Below are 17,324 nucleotides of genomic sequence, written 5' to 3'. Positions count from 1 at the left end.
TATAACCAAATGAATAAGACTTATCACCAAATTAATGCTTTCATGAGCAACACGACTGGTGCCACTTGCATTGTGGTGGAGTTTGAATTGCTTAGTTCTTAGTTCTCAATGTTGTGGTGTTTTTTTGTAAACTATTATAGTTTGTCTTTCTAGTATGCAGAAATAGTTTTAGTTTTTATATGTACTGATACGAACTGATAACAAATAATATACAAATCCAACTCCGATAAAAAGATAAGGAATATTAATGTATAAAAAGATGAATATTTCCTAAAAAAAAAAGAAGAGTACTCAGTTTATCAGCTAACATATTTTTTTAATCGTTTGTTATTTCAAAACTTGAACACTTTTACCGACGTAATACAAAACAAACATTTGATTTTTTTTACAAGAACCTATTAAAGTAGGGTGACTTTTCTGTTGTTCCAACAAACCAACTTAATTTAACGGGGGGAAAAAAATACACTTCTGTCGGCATTTGATTCGTAGTTAGAAAAGTTTGTTTAAAAATAGACACATGTCATAATTCAGGACGTGTGGGTCTTTATCTCTCAACTTTGATCAGGTTGGTTGTTTATTACCACAATTGTATTTTTTATATTAAGTCATTTATAATGTAATTTTCTACATAAAATTGATGCAAAATATTAGAGTGACTGGTGTTTCATTAGATTAGCACTTTGATTGACACTGTATAGTTACATAATTTATAAAAAAAAAATCTGTATAATGTTTTGGTTCGTGTGGACTGTGGCTATTAAAAATGGCTGTGTTTTCATCTCAACATTTACTCTGAGTACAGACAACCCTTTGCATCTGGAAAAGTTTTAAGGCATAGCTTGCCCTAGTACCTAGATAAATAAATTCAAATACACTGTATGATTTCGAAAATTAAAAACTTCACTGGATTTTGCAGTGCACCGTGTCTTAATTTTTTTCGTCCTTGCAAAAGATGATAAAATAAACAAACAGCAGTTGACTTTCATTTGATATGGTCCACCCAGGTACACAGTTTAAATCACCAATTATTGTTGGCAAAGTATTGTCCATCTATTGTCTGTGTCAATTAATACAGCTCACTTCAATTATTACCTGTGGGGAAGTTCTCAAACATGTCGAACCTTTTTCCCCAACTTAGTTAATTTTGTAACCTTCTGGAGGAATGAAAAAAGTGCACGGCAGAGCCGAGGTAAGTTTTAATTTTTCTAAAACATAAATTGTATTTGAAATATATTTATCTAGGGCATACTATGCCTTAAATATTTTCCAAATGCATAGGTTTGTCTGTACTCAGAGTAAATTTTGAGGTGAAAAATCAGCCATTTGAGGCAAAGGGTCCACATGAACCTTAAACCAGTTTTTAAAGGTTCATCATATATTTAAGGTGTTGTGAAACTTGTCCATGTTTACATCTCAATATGTATTCTGACATAAAGAAAGTCTATATAAAAGTTTATATATGCGTTTCCGAAATTTATGTTTAAGGATTTTGAAATTCTTTCCCCCAAACCCTGCAGAATGTGTTTTTTTTATAACTAAAACATATTTTTACATATTACAATTTGAATCATCACACTAGCGACCAGGTGACCCACAGGTATTGTTGTTTTATTGTCCCTCTATCTGTCGTATGTCCATGTCAATAATTGGGGTGAAAGGTGAGGGGGGGGGGGGGGGCAGTTCCACAGGTCTGTCTCTATTTGGAAACGTTTTGGAATGTAAACACGGCCATTTGCCAAAAGGTTGAATATTTACAAATTGATTTTCTCAACTTGGCTTGAGGGCAGTACAAGCTTTTGTCCTCACAACCTAAGGTGTCTTAATCGTTCATTTTCAGAATAAGCATATTCTAATAAAAAGTCTTGACATTCAACCTTTATAAAGAAGCTAAAAATACATAGAGGGTCCGATATTGTCCTGAAAATATCTCTCCAAATCGATGCATCAGCTTCGTTCCACTCCAAAAAAAGAAATTACGAGGACAACACATAAAGCAGTATAATTGAATTACCTCCACTTAATATTTTGCTGTTGCAAGCGGATCTGAGAACAAATATACGAGGTATTTTTATACCCTGCAAAGCTAACTTTTACTGTTCTATATCTAAGATTCTTGCCCCATTTGTAGTAGGATGTTTCCAAAAATTCGAAACTATTTTTTATGTATCTTTCCTACAATTACAAAAGTGTAAATGAATAATACCGAACGAAAGTTATATATTTTTTCACGTTTGTATCTTTTTATGTGTTTGTCTTGAATATGCATGAACTATTTGCCACTGGACGTTACACAATCAATCAATTATAGCTATCAATTATAGCTATCAGTAACTTCCGAGTACTCTCAGATATACGTTTAATATTCAAGTTCATAAGCAGGTAGGGATTTTACAGTACAGGATATAAGTAAATATGAATTTCTTGAATTTCTTACGATAATGTAACAGAATAGAAATTCTGCATGAGGCATCAACTATGTTTGTGTATGTGATTGTGTAGCCAGGGGACACTGAAGTTTTTTTTAAATGTAGGATCGTCAATATATACTATCAATTATCCTCAATCTGAAAAGATTAGATATGAAAACACTTAACAGGATGTGCTCCCAAATAAATAGAAAATAGCAGTATCATACAGTCAAATACAAATACGTTAAATAAACAAACAATCTAATTAAAACAAAAATGTCTGATTTCGTTATTGTTGTCGAGCACTCAAACTGAATTAACCATATTATACAGTACCCATGCCGCGAATGTGTATAAAATCAACACTTTTGACTACATACAACAACGTCAAAGATATATTAGGGAACTACCATTTGATTTTTATGATGGAACTAGGCTGGAAATTGAAAAAAGGCAAGACAGGAGTTTTGAGTAAAAATATAGACGTTTTGCTCATCGTGAAGTCCGTAGAGTGATCTACATTTGTCCTTTGGTCTATGTAGGGAAAGTTGTCTCATTGACAATCATACCAACTTTTTTGTTTTAACATGGATGACAAAAAAACGACCTAATTTTTACATTGACTATGTTTTGTAGACAGTCATGACTAGATCTATGGCTGGTAAAGTGTGCTTGGTTACAGGAGCAACAAGAGGAATCGGTAAAGGTATAGCATTACAGCTAGGACAAGCTGGTGCAACAGTCTACATAACTGGTAAGGGAATATAAAACTCTGACAATGTAAAAGAAAATTCCATTCATAATGAACTAACTTACTGTAGGTACGAGTGTTCAGAAGAACGAAAACGCGTGAAAATATGTTATCAGATTAAAATATTAAGTTGAAATTTTATTTTTAAACACATTTAACGGTACTACCTTAGACAGTTTCACCAAATTACTTCACCAGCTCTAATGTGTTCATCCTGATTTGGAAGTCAGAAGATACTGATAATAATCGTGAAACGTCGTTCCTATAGCAGAATCTATTCGGACTAGTGTTGCCTTATTGGTTTTTTTGTCGAGCCTGCAACTTTTGTTGCAGAAAGCTCGACATAGGGATAGTGATCCGGCGGCGGCGGCGGCGTTAGCTAACTTCTTAAAAGGTTTATATTTTAGAAGGTGGAAGACCTGGATGCTTCATACTTTGTATATAGATGCCTCATGTTACGAAGTTTCCGTCAGTCACATGTCCAATGTCCTTGATCTCATTTTCATGGTTCAGTGACCACTTGAAAAAAAGTTCAGAATTTTTGTAATGTTGAATTCTCTCTTATTATAAGTAATAGGATAACTATATTTGGTTTGTGCGTACCTTGCAAGGTCCTCATGCCCGTCAGACAGTTTTCACTTGACCTCGACCTCATTTCATGGATCAGTGAACAAGGTTAAGTTTTGGTGGTCAAGTCCATATCTCAGATACTATAAGCAATAGGTCTAGTATATTTGGTGTATGGAAGGACTGGAAGGTGTACATGTCAAACTGGCAGGTGTCATCGGACCTTGACCTCATTTTCATGGTTCAGTGGTTATAGTTAAGTTTTTGTGTTTTGGTCTGTTTTTCTCATACTTTATGCAATAGGTCTACTATATTTGTTTTATGGAATGATTGTAAGGTGTACATGTCTAGCGGGCAGATGTCATCTGACCTTGACCTCATTTTCATGGTTCAGTGGTCAAAGTTAAGTTTTTAAGTTTTGGTCTTTTTATCTAATATTATATGCCAAAGGTCAACTATATTTGGTGTATGGAAATATATTATGATCTATATGTCAGTCCCGCAGGTTTTATTTGACCATGACCTCAATTGCACGGTTCATTGCACAGTGTTAAGATTTTGTGTTTTGGTCTATTTTTCTTAAACTATAAGTAGTAAGTCAACTATATTTGTTGTATGGAAGCTTTGTTAGCTGTACATGTCTGCCTGGCATGGTTCATCTGACCTTGACCTCATTTTCATGGTTCTTTGGTCTTTGTTTAGCTATCTTGGTTAATGTTAAGTTGATGTGACAGTTGTAATAAAGCTTTATACGTAGGACTATCAACATAATAATATCAATGATTTGTAAAGAAGGCGAGACATTTCAGTGTGTGCACTCTTGTATATATATATCCACAGGACGAACACTAACAGCCCCTAAAGGCGACCCAGTTGGAGGTTCATTAACTGATACGGCTAACGAGGTAAACTTGTTTTTTTCTGCAGCTTATGGTGAATAAGTCTGGTATGATCAGTATGGATATTATATGTCAATAAATCCTCACATTATAATGATATATTTCAAATAGCAATCATGAAAACAAAATCGATAACACATAGAGTGACACATTTGTCACAATATATAAATAAAATCAGTTTGAATTCTAATCTATTGGTGCAGATATTAAAATTGGGAAAAACTTTTGTTTTTAAAGCCAACACATGAACATTCCAACAAAATGTAAATAAATTTCATATATTAAACATTGTAAGATAAATATGTCGGACCGTGTTGGTTATGGGAACTTTGGATACACCAAACCAGCGACGTATATACGTATATAAAATGGACTATTACGGAATACGTGGAGTAACACTCAAATGGATACAAGACTTCCTAAGCAAGAGAACACAATCCGTATTGCTTGAAGGGCATAAGTCTGGCCCCCTAGACGTCATCTCAGGGGTGCCTCAGGGAACAGTCATCGGACCCCTATTATTTCTGGCTTATATTAATGACCTGCCACAATCAACATCTTCTGAGGCAAGGTTATTTGCAGACGATTGCCTAGTTTACAGAAAAATAAAGAATATAAAGGATAGCGAGACACTCCAAGACGACCTTAACAAACTCCAAGAGTGGGAATCACGATGGCAGATGAATTTCCATCCTGAGAAATGCATCGTGATACGGATTACCAACAAAAGAAACCCACTGATAACGAACTACCAACTACATGGTCACACACTAGATGCAGTCGAGCATGGGAAATACCTGGGAGTCACCATAAACAATGACCTACAGTGGAAGACACATATCAACCAGACGGTAGGCAAAGCATCAAGGACACTAGGCTTTCTGAGAAGGAACCTAGGACGGTGTAAACCAGAAGTCAAAGCTAACGCCTATATCACCATGGTCAGACCTACCCTGGAATATGCCTCCACTGTATGGGACCCTTACCAACATACCCTTGAAAAAGACCTAGAACAAGTACAGAGAAGGGCAGCTAGGTTCGTGTACAATGAATACCAAGATGTATCCCCAGGTTGTGTCAGCTCCTTAATGGAGAGACTAAAATGGGAGCCTCTTAAAGATCGCCGCTGCAAAGACCGACTCACCATGGCATATAAGATCCGCAATGGATTGGTGGATATTGACCCCTCTAATTATTACAAACCCGGAGATTCAAGGACCAGAGGAGGCCACCGCATACACCAACAGCGCACTCTAAAAGACCAATACAGGTACTCCTTCTTCCCAAGATCAACCAGGGAATGGAACACTCTACCGGAAAAAGCCACAACAGCAGCTACACTAGAAGAGTTCAAGGCCAGTATTACCATCCTGCCAGAGGCCTTGACAGGAGCTTCACACACCTAGATCTCCTTTGACCCCAGATGTACATAGTTTTATTTGTAAATTTTTCCTGTAAATAGTTTTTATTAAGTGAGGAGGGAAGGCCTCATGATTTCACGAGCAAGAGTCATTTATACACTCAAGAAGAGTCCGACTCTGTACTGAAAGAAGAAGATATGTCTCTGACCAAACTAAGTATAAGTACTTCATATCTGCCAATCAATTTAAATATAGTTCCATTTAATCATATTTATATACGAGCACACTAGTTAACATAGGTGTGAAACAGGCAGTTTATGTATGCCCTCAGTTTAAAATTCAGTCACATTTTTGTGTTTTTCAAAATTATCAGTCAATATGTGGTCTACAAGGTTCACAATAACTGAAGCATTATTCCTTTACTCTCTGTGTGTTTTTAGCTGTGCATGTTTTGCGTCATGGATGGATAACCTTTATCCTTTTTTTTTCTTCTATTTTTAAGATTGAGAGCAGAGGAGGGAAATGTATTCCAGTCCAATGTGACCACTCCAAAGACAGTGACATAGAAGAACTGTTTAACCGCGTGTCTAAAGAACAGAATGGGCAATTAGATGTTTTAGTCAATAATGCATATGCTGCTGTAAAAGTACGTTCGTATATTTTTTTAGCCTCTTCTTTTATTTAACTTGTTGCTCGCCTGATATTTTTTAGTTTGAATACGGTATTGTGACGCCTTTAACCCTTTAACGTTCCTACCGGTCAATTTGACCGATAAGCAAAATTTGTGGCGGAGTAGTTTGCATGAAGTTTTGTATCGTTGACAATTTTTAACGTACATATGTGGTTGTGGGCTCAAATTGCAGATCAGTATACCACCAACTTGATTTTTGGTGTCTGAAACCAACAAAATGCAATGCATCATGTCAATTTGCCCTATATTGACAAGATTTTTTTGGGGGAAAACTGTTTTATTTCTATTTTTAAATAGAATATTTTCACAAAATGTCACCAGACAAATTGTTGCTGTTTTTTGTTTTAAAATGACAATTTTGATAACTGTGCCGTGATCATTTACAAGAATACTATTAAAACTGTAAGTAAAACTCATACACATACAAAAAATCTGATTCATAGAGTATCAACACTGAAACAAACTCAAATTACAAGGAATTTTCATGTTTTGTTTTGTCAGTTTTTATAGCAAAAGAGATGAGAACATCCAAAATGTGTTAAAAATTGTTAGCCAGGTCGAAATAGCAATAACAAATCTTTGTTTCTTTAGTGTCTGGTTATGAGGGTGTTGGATATCGTATCGCTAAGGTATAGAAATAGTGACATATAGACGAAAAAACGAACATTTCTGAATAACTTTCTTACAAATTTGCTTCAAAAAATAATAATTTTCAAAAAATAGCTTCTTAAGAAAACGAAGTTTGATTATGTTTCCCCAACATTAATTTCTAGTCTTACAGAGAAGGTGACTTATATGCTTAAATTTCATAAGTTTTCTAATGGTTTCTGTAGCTCAGTGGAAAGATGCACAGTCCAACACCCGGATGATCGCGGGTTCAAACCTCACTGCCGGAGGATGAAAAAATTAATTCCTATATTAAATGTAACTTAACTTAACTTAAGTTTACTTTACTTTACTTTCAATTTCAATTAAGACAACTGAAATACATGATTTACATCAAAAAGAAAAATTCCCCCCTCCTTTTTCTCCCCTCTCTCTGTTTTTGTTACATTCTTAGCCTGGGCACTCAAAAATACCAGATTTTCATTCAATATTTACTCAAAATTCTATCCTAAAGGCTTATTCTGTAAGCAGTTATGAATAGAACATCTTTAACATAAACTTGGGCCATTTATTTGACTATGACAAAAATTCTCAAAAAAATCCACTATTTTTCGGTGTTTCGAGTCTTGATATTTCTACCAATCAGACAAGTTTTGCATCTTTCTGTATAAAGTTTTCACCGATAACGTTTCCGAAAGTCTTCTTGCATTAATTTAACACTAAAACTATGTTCTATTTTTGTCACTAAATGTCTGTAAAACCGCTTTTCCGCTTGAATTGTACATTTTTGTCACTTTAATTCAGCATGTCACGTGACTTTTGAGGGATATCACGTGACCAACGTAAGAAATTATTTTCCTTAAATCAAGTTTTCCTGAAACCTTGGTCAATTATCTATCAGATGAGTCTAACTTGTCCTTTGAGTGAGCTTTTTATCGAAATGTGCAATTGATTGAAAACAGATATCCTTTATTCGGGAAGAAAAGGTAAAAAATCCTTGAATGTTAAAGGGTTAAGGCAATATACATCGCGACCGCTATTATATAAATAGTTCAAGCATGCGCACTGTAAATTACTTGTGATTTGCATTTCATATTAATTCTCTAAGAATAGAGGTAATATTATTTTAGGTGTTTTTATTTCTATTATGTACAAGAACCGTTTTAATGCTATTAGAACTCAACTAAAAAACCGGTGGCTGCTTAAACATAAAACCATTTGTAAGTTATGCTGATTTCAGTAAAATGCGTTATTGTATTTTTATAGATGTAATATATATTTGTTCATCACGAAGCAATGCGTTGTCTTGGTTTGTTATACTTTATATTTTGTGTCAATTGAGTATTTGTATTTATCATATTAATTTGTCACCAATATCAATCGAAAGAAACAATACAAATATACTGTATTAGGGTTTCACCTCTAAGTCTTTAAAACATTTGATATAAAACACCGTATAATGATATTAAACAGATCAACTTATAAAAAAGCCACTCCAAATAAAGCGATATAATGGACTGTAAAACACACATTAACGAAACATTTAATTACGTATATAACATACATATCAATATATCTTAGCATAAAACTCCATTTTATTAAAATGCGATTCTTTTGTAATCATAATAAGACAATAAAAAAAAACACAAAATACGGTACATATCATAACTCAATAATTATTAAGATTTTGGATAAAGATTTTGTCTGTGTATAATTTGAGCAGGTTGGCATTGTTTATGGGCATATACAACATGTGTGACTGCTAATTTAATCTCATTACTATGTATTTTTATTAATTTAATTTATTTGTCTAGGCAATCTCTGATAACTATGGCAAGCCATTCTGGCAACAGCCCATCACAACGTGGGATACTGTAAATAATGTAGGACTAAGGTGGGTAAAGTCTAGGCAATCTCTGATAACTATGGCAAGCCATTCTGGCAACAACCTTTCACAACGTGGGATATTGTTAATAATGTAGGACTAAGGTGGGTAAAGTCTAGGCAATCTGTAATAACTATGGCATGCCATTCTGGCAACAGCCCATCACAACAAGGGATACTGTTAATAATGTAGGACTAAGGTGGGTAAAGTCTAGGCAATCTCTGATAAATATGGCAAGCCATTCTGGCAACAGCCTACCACAACGTGGGATACTGTTCATAATGAAGGACAAATTAAGGTGGGTAAAATCTAGACAATCTTTGATAACTACGACAAGCAATTCTGGCAACAGCCCATCACAACAAGGGATACTGTTAATAATGTAGGACTAAGGTGGGTAAAGTCTAGGCAATCTCTGACAACTATGGCATTGAACTATGACAACTATGGCAAGCAATTCTGGCAACAGCACATCACAACGTGGGATACTGTTAATAATGTTGGACTAAGGTGGTTAAAAGTCCGGGCAATCTCTGATAACTACGGCGAACCATTCTAGCAGCAGCACATAACAACGTGGGATACTGTTAATAATGTAGGACTTAGGTGGGTAAAGTCTAGACAATCTCTGATAACTATGGCAAGCCATTCTGGCAACAGCACATAACAACGTGGGATACTGTTAATAATGTATGACTAAGGTGGGTGAAGTCTAGGCAATCTCTGATAACTATGGCAAGCCATTCTGGCAACAGCCCATCACAACGTGGGATACTGTAAATAATGTAGGACTAAGGTGGGTAAAGTCTAGGCAATCTCTGATAACTATGGCAAGCCATTCTGGCAACAACCTTTCACAACGTGGGATATTGTTAATAATGTAGGACTAAGGTGGGTAAAGTCTAGGCAATCTGTAATAACTATGGCAAGCCATTCTGGCAACAGCCCTTCACAACAAGGGATACTGTTAATAATGTAGGACTAAGGTGGGTAAAGTCTAGGCAATCTCTGATAAATATGGCAAGCCATTCTGGCAACAGCCTACCACAACGTGGGATACTGTTCATAATGAAGGACAAATTAAGGTGGGTAAAATCTAGACAATCTTTGATAACTACGACAAGCCATTCTGGCAACAGCCCATCACAACAAGGGATACTGTTAATAATGTAGGACTAAGGTGGGTAAAGTCTAGGCAATCTCTGACAACTATGGCATTGAACTATGACAACTATGGCAAGCAATTCTGGCAACAGCACATCACAACGTGGGATACTGTTAAAAATGTTGGACTAAGGTGGTTAAAAGTCCGGGCAATCTCTGATAACTACGGCGAACCATTCTAGCAACAGCACATAACAACGTGGGATACTGTTAATAATGAAGGACTTCGGTGGGTAAAGTCTAGACAATCTCTGATAACTATGGCAAGCCATTCTGGCAACAGCACATAACAACGTGGGATACTGTTAATAATGTAGGACTAAGGTGGGTGAAGTCTAGGCAATCTCTGATAACTATGGCAAGCCATTCTTGCAACAGCCTATTACAATGTTGGATACTGTTAATAATGAAGGACCAAGGTGGGTAAAGTCTAGGCAATCTCTTATAAATATGGCAAGCAAATCTGGCAAGAGCCCATCACAACGTGGGATACTGTTAATAATGTAGGACTAAGGTGGGTAAAGTCTAGGCAATCTCTGATAACTATGGCAAGCCATTCTGGCAACAGCACATCACAACGTTGGTTACTGTTGATAATGTAGAACTAATGTGGGTAAAGTCTAGGCAATCTCTGATAACTACGGAAAGCTATTCTGGTAACAGCCCATCACAACGTTGGATACTGTTAATAATGTTGGACTAAGGTGGGTAAAAGTCTGGGCAATCACTGATAACTATGGCGAGCCATTCTGGCAACAGCACATAACAACGTGGGATACTGTTAATAATGTAGGACTAAGGTGGGTGAAGTCTAGGCAATCTCTGATAACTATGGCAAGCAAATCTGGCGAGAGCCCATCATAACGTGGGATACTGTTAATAATGTAGGACTAAGTTGGGTAAAGTCTAGGCAATCTCTGATAACTACGGCGAGCCATTCTGGCAACAGCACATCACAATGTGGGATACTGTTAATAATGTTGGACTAAGGTGGGTAAAGTCTAGGCAATCTTTGATATGTATGGCATGCCATTCTGACAACAGCCCATCATAACGTGGGATAATGTTAATAATGTAGGACTAAGGTGGGTAAACTCTATCTATTTATATCGAGGAATAATTCGGCATCTGATACCTAAACAGTAGTGCAATATTGGTGTGCACAGATAGATAAAATAAAAACACATCTATCGAATATTTAATCGTGTCGCGAATGTTGTTCAACATATTGCATCTCAGCTGTTTTGACCTCGACATGTTCAATTCCATAGCCTATCTTCTGTAAATTGTAATAGAATGATATGAATAATTTGTCCATATTTTTTCTGTATTTCATGTCTGATTTGTTTAAAATAAGACCATATAAGGATTTATTACAATAAAGATGTTTTTTGTTTCCATTTTTTACAAGCAAGACTTATTCATAACGTGCAATTTGTATTACTAACAATAAATGTTTACAATTATTTTATTCTGTAGAAACCATTATCTGTGTTCTGTGCATGCAGCAAAATTGATGACAGCAAGGAAAACAGGTTTAATCGTGAATGTATCGTCAGCTGGTGGTCTTAGGTATCTCTTTAATGTACCCTATGGTGTTGGTAAAGAAGCAGTAAGTCAATAATTAAACAGCAAAATCAATGTTGTTATAGATTAGTTTCAAATCAAACAAATGTTTTAATGCGCTCTTTGTCACAATTATATATGCAAGATGTCCAATATTCCGAAAAGCCATTGTTCTGACACTCCACTCGGACAATTGTTCCTACATGATATAAATCAGCGATTGGATTGAAAGACAATTCTGATCAAAGTCTGAAAATATAATATGTAATTCAAAACGTCATTGTCACTCAGTTAAATGATAAATAACAAAAAAACATAACTTCAACGAAATTTCAAGACAGAAAGAATGTCCCTACCAAATGGCAAAATCAAAAGCTCAAACACATCAAACGAATGGAAAACAACTATCAAATTCCAGACTAGTACAAGGATTTCCTTGTGAAGAAAATGGTGGATTAAGCCTAGATTAATATGTAGCTAAACCTCTTATTTGTAGTATGTAGTCACATAAAATTCCATAATATTAAACATCAGTTTGTCAACACAATAAACACTAATAATGTACTGAAACGCTGAAACTAAAGACTGTTTGTGACTTCTCTGTATTAACTATGGTTTTATTTATTTTTTTATTAACTGTAAAATGACAAAGGGGATCCAGTCATTTTTAAACTCCCATACCAGGAGAAAAGGGAGGTCTCAACTATAAGTCCTCATTCAAATGCATTGACCGATCCACGGAACCCTCCCCCTGTATCCGCCACTGATTGATAAGATTGTTTGTGACTTCTATGTATTTACTATAGTTTTATTTACTCTAGTGTGATAGAATGGCAGCAGACTGCGCTGTAGAGTTGAGAAAAATGAATGTAGCTTTTGTCAGTTTATGGCCAGGTCCTGTCATGACAGAAACCTTAAAGGATTTATTAAAAGATGGTGGTTTTGGTAAAAATAAACCGGCACCAGGCAATGTAAGAAACATATCAGTTTTGTGTTTTTGTATATTTGATCATAGTTATTTTATACTTTGTTGTTTATTGTTTATTTATTTTTATTTGATCCGAAAGTGGTGTTAAAAAATTGAAAAATTAGAAATGATAAGTATTAAAGTAAAAACCCAAAGTGAATAAAGATAAAACTTTAAATGCAGATTAAAACATGCAAATGATGTCCTTTTGTAATGCATTGAAACTAACATATAAATTGTGAACAAATCGAAGGAATGTGGAAATGAAATGAAAAACATTTAAATGATCCAAATACAGTAATTTAATATAAACGATTAAAATTTTCACCTTTAAATTAAATTGAACTGGTAATGCAAAAGAAAATAAGACTTTTTTCACTAAACTAGTATACATTTTTGTTACGGGGCCATCTGAAGCACACCTCTGGTTTCCTGAATTCTCGCTGCATTGGAGACCATGGTGGAATTCGGCTATTATCTGCTCTTTTACACATTCCTATTTTCCATTCTTAATTTTATTTGACTTTTTATAATGTAGTGTTAATAGACACGTGACAAAATCATTTTAAATAATGCACATTTCTTTCAACTGTCAGGCCTTAGGATATGATGTAATTCTTTTTGTTTTTATTTTTATTTTAAGATGCCTAAAGTTGATGCTGCTAAGATATTTGAAAATGGAGAGACAACGGAATATGCTGGAAAGGCAATTGTAGCCTTAGCAACAGGTTTGTATTATCATGCATCGATATTTACTGCTTTGTTTTGGTCTTGGTGCTTTATACCAACAGTTTTTCTTCAAGAAAGTTGTTTCATTTCAATTTATTTGATTTATAATTGTCAGGTCAGGGACAGATTTGTTTATATTATTTTTTTCATTTGTGTATATTTCAGATCCAAACATTATGAAGAAGTCTGGTAAAATTTTATTGACAGCAGATCTCGGATATGAGTATGGATTCAAGGATATCAATGGTATATATATATAATTATATCTAAATATATAAGTAGGATTCAAGGATATCAATGGTATATATGTATATTATATGAGTATGGATTCAAGGATATCAATGCCAGGTATATATGTATATTATATGAGTATGGATTCAAGGATATCAATGGTATATATATATAATTATATCTAAAGATATAAGTAGGATTCAAGGATATCAATGGTATATATGTATAATTATATCTAAAGATATGAGTATGGATTCAAGGATATCAATGGTATATATGTATATTATATGAGTATGGATTCTAGGATATCAATGGTATATTTGTATATTATATGAGTATGGATTCAAGGATATCAATGGTATATATGTTTATCTTACCTCCTATACATTTCCAGGAATATGATTGGTTAAAAGCGTCCGCGTGCAAACCGTGTATATTTGATATTAGGTTAGTAGGGAGGCGGGGCTTATCTCATACACGGTTAGTAGTGGAGTTACGTCCCTTTATACTCCTTATTAGGTAAGAAGGGGCGGGGCTTATTTCATACACGGTTAGTAATGGTGTTATGTCCCTTTATAAAAACAAAACGATACTGAGAAAAAATCTTAAAAGTTCCAACAGACGAAGAAATTGATGATTAAGATTGAAACATATTCATAAAACACATTTAAACCTTACAAGTCATTATTGTTGGCATCTGTTTTTGTAGGATCAATGGAAGTATTTTCTTAGTGCTAACAGTATTGAAGACTTGTTCGTTTTGAGAATTACTAGTCTTAATTTCACACGTTAAGATAGTCGGTAAGATAAATTCGTTACATAGTGTGCTAGTGACGTAATACGGTATATATGGGGTCAGTAAATTCCATATGGGGATTCGAGCTTCGCTCTCACCCCATATGGAATTTACTGACCCCATATATACCGTATTAGGTCACTAGCACACTATGTAACTAATAATATTATTTATATGAGTATGGATTCAAGGATATCAATGGTATATATATATATAATTATATCTAAAGGTATAAGTAGGATTCAAGGATATCAATGGTATATATGTATATTATATGAGTATGGATTCAAGGATATCAATGGTATATATGTATATTATATGAGTATGGATTCTAGGATATCAATGGTATATATGTATATTATATGAGTATGGATTCAAGGATATCAATGGTATATATGTATATTATATCTAAAGACAATGCACTTATTTAAATAGCAAACATTTAATTAAAGATATTGGTCAGGCTTAGCATTTTGAAATTGAAAATGAAGCCATATAGATACAATTATATATGATTAAATGGAAATCTAGTAGTTGATATACAAACAACACCAAACAAAAGCAATGAGATAGCAGAACAGACAATTACAAAAATAATTCCTGCCAAAACCGGGAGTGAAATTTAAGCCAGGAGATTAACATATCCTGTAATTGATGACATCCCCACCAAATAACAAGCAACCAATTAATTCCTTATGGAGTCAATTAAACTTACAATCGACCAATCAATTCTTATAGTCGTAATGGAGCCAATTTAACTTTTGTTTTGGATTAGATTAACTTGGCTGACTGAGTGGTATATGTAGCTAAGTGTAACAAAATGTTTGATTTTTATGTTCACTTATTGTTCACTGGCATATATGATTAAGGTATATTGATGCAAGAATTCTACATCACACAGTACAGTTTATTTGTCACTGACCATTCTCATGGTTACATTCTAAATGATAAGTGCATTTTTAATGTTTTTTGTATACATTCACCGTAAATATCCACCATAACTTTTTTTTTTATTTCATGCATTTTGTTTCAGGAAAAGATGCATTAAATATGAGACAAGTGAACAAAGTCCTCAAAATGAACCCAAAGACAGAATGGATTGCTAACTTTGTTCCAGATTTTGTATACATTCCAAAATGGATGTTGGCTTTAGCTGGAAATAAATTTTGATTACAACATGTGTGTCGGAAACTGTTTTATATATTGTGGTACCTCCTGATGCGCAGTGAAAAGAAGACTTTCTAGCTGAATATAGATTTTTGTTAAGAATAATAGTATTTTGATGAGTGTTTGTAAACAAGGTTGTAATGTACATTACATAATTGTATGAGTGAATAATGTGTATGGTTTGCTATATTGATCATTTTATGGAAATTTCAGCAAATAATGTGATTCATCAAACAGTGTTAATAAAATAAGATTGAAATACACATGCGTTTAAGAGTTACATGACCTAATTATTCTTATTAAGATGATTTAAGGATATGATATAACCTTCAAAAGAAGGTTCGATCAGTGCTCAATTTGGCTCCAAGCACTAATGCCATACTCAGATAGTAGATGATTTATTTAAGGTTAATTTCATTTACTAACACTGGGTTAATGCTACTGCTGGTAGACTGCTAGTACTTGAGGGTATTGTCAGCTCAGTAGTACGTGTATCGGTTCTTACATAATATATAATATACTTTTATGACGTTCCCCGTTATTAAAAGAGCAGTATAGATATCAAAATTAACCAGTCGAAAACAAACTGGTTGTACGGTTGCCTATTTAATATAATTGCTTATATCAACTTCATTTGATTTTTGGTGGATAGTTGTCTCATTGGCAATCACATCACATTTATTTATTTTGATATTGGCAACGAAATGACAAAACCAACAAATGGCCATTACACAAACAACAGTATACAAAAAACGACAAAAAGAACTACACTAAAAAAACAAGAACCTCAAAGACTGGATGATCTAAGAAGGTGCTTTGGAAGGGTAAGTAGAAACTGTTCTACATTTTGTTATCATCATGTTGCTCATGTCAGTACACATTTGGAGATACATTGTATTTCTAATTCGGTGATGTCACATTCGAGCAAAAAACGACGTGGTCGTTGTTATGACAATTTGAAAATATCAGTCGACATATGGGATTCAGATATTCTATAACGAAAAAAAAACTCGTGATGGCGTACACAATCTATTTGAAGGGATGATTTCAACTTCACCATTTGGAACTCTTGGTTTGATAGCTTCCTTGTGAGTAGCAACCCTCTATCGAGCAAATTATGATAGTAAATACAAGCCCGGGAATATCGTATCATTTGGGAGCTATATATTCCATATGCAGGCGCTGCTAGAATGTTGCTACATAGAAATGAAAAGTTTACAATTGGGAAGCTCTAATCATCTCTTTTGTCGTAAAGTTTTGTTTTCAATCGACCCTTATCCTGAATTTCTAGATGTAAGTCAAGATATGAGGGCTGGCGTTTCATTTCATACTTCCTGTAAAAATAAAAGGACTGCTGCTTCAATGGAGGTTGTTATCAATATTATAAATTCTATATAACTTTTGGACTATTTTAAATCTCGGTCTATTTCTGAAATTAATTCTTACATACTTTTGAGTTTTTAACCCTGTATGCTAACATTGCCCATGTGAAATTTCAAAATTGTTTGTATGTCCATTGAACGACAAATATATGTG

The 17,324-nt window shown here is 34.2% G+C and overlaps 1 protein-coding gene across 3 annotated transcripts; it reads left to right on the top strand.

The window, feature by feature from the left end:
• Positions 1-491: 491 nt before the first annotated feature.
• On the top strand, positions 492-16,049 carry LOC139522844 (dehydrogenase/reductase SDR family member 1-like). Of its 3 annotated transcripts, none has more exons than XM_071316449.1 (10): positions 492-565; positions 3,045-3,162; positions 4,567-4,631; positions 6,489-6,632; positions 9,098-9,177; positions 11,812-11,944; positions 12,720-12,869; positions 13,509-13,593; positions 13,760-13,840; positions 15,655-16,049. In XM_071316449.1, exons 2-10 carry the CDS (start codon positions 3,051-3,053, stop codon positions 15,789-15,791), a joined length of 987 nt encoding a protein of 328 aa, XP_071172550.1. In that variant the 5' UTR covers positions 492-565; positions 3,045-3,050; the 3' UTR covers positions 15,792-16,049. The 3 variants fall into 3 exon arrangements, with proteins under 3 accessions (XP_071172550.1, XP_071172548.1, XP_071172549.1); XM_071316447.1 differs by lacking the exon at positions 9,098-9,177 and adding an exon at positions 9,885-9,964 and having other exon boundaries at positions 498-565; XM_071316448.1 differs by lacking the exon at positions 492-565 and adding an exon at positions 1,720-1,742.
• The last annotated feature ends 1,275 nt before the right edge of the window (positions 16,050-17,324 follow it).

Source organism: Mytilus edulis, chromosome 5 (assembly GCF_963676685.1).
Source record: "Mytilus edulis chromosome 5, xbMytEdul2.2, whole genome shotgun sequence".
Lineage (NCBI taxonomy): Eukaryota > Metazoa > Mollusca > Bivalvia > Mytilida > Mytilidae > Mytilus > Mytilus edulis.
The sequence above is the reverse complement of the archived record's forward strand: the minus strand, read 5'-3'. Positions and strand labels throughout refer to the sequence as shown.

Excerpts from the sequence above, each read along its gene's own strand:
- LOC139522844 (XM_071316449.1), top strand. The coding sequence starts at position 3,051 with ATGACTAGATCTATGGCTGGTAAAGTGTGCTTGGTTACAGGAGCAACA. Across the intron at positions 6,633-9,097 it reads ATGCATATGCTGCTGTAAAA|GCAATCTCTGATAACTATGG; the intron begins GTACGTTCGTAT and ends TTATTTGTCTAG. Across the intron at positions 12,870-13,508 it reads ATAAACCGGCACCAGGCAAT|ATGCCTAAAGTTGATGCTGC; the intron begins GTAAGAAACATA and ends TTTTATTTTAAG.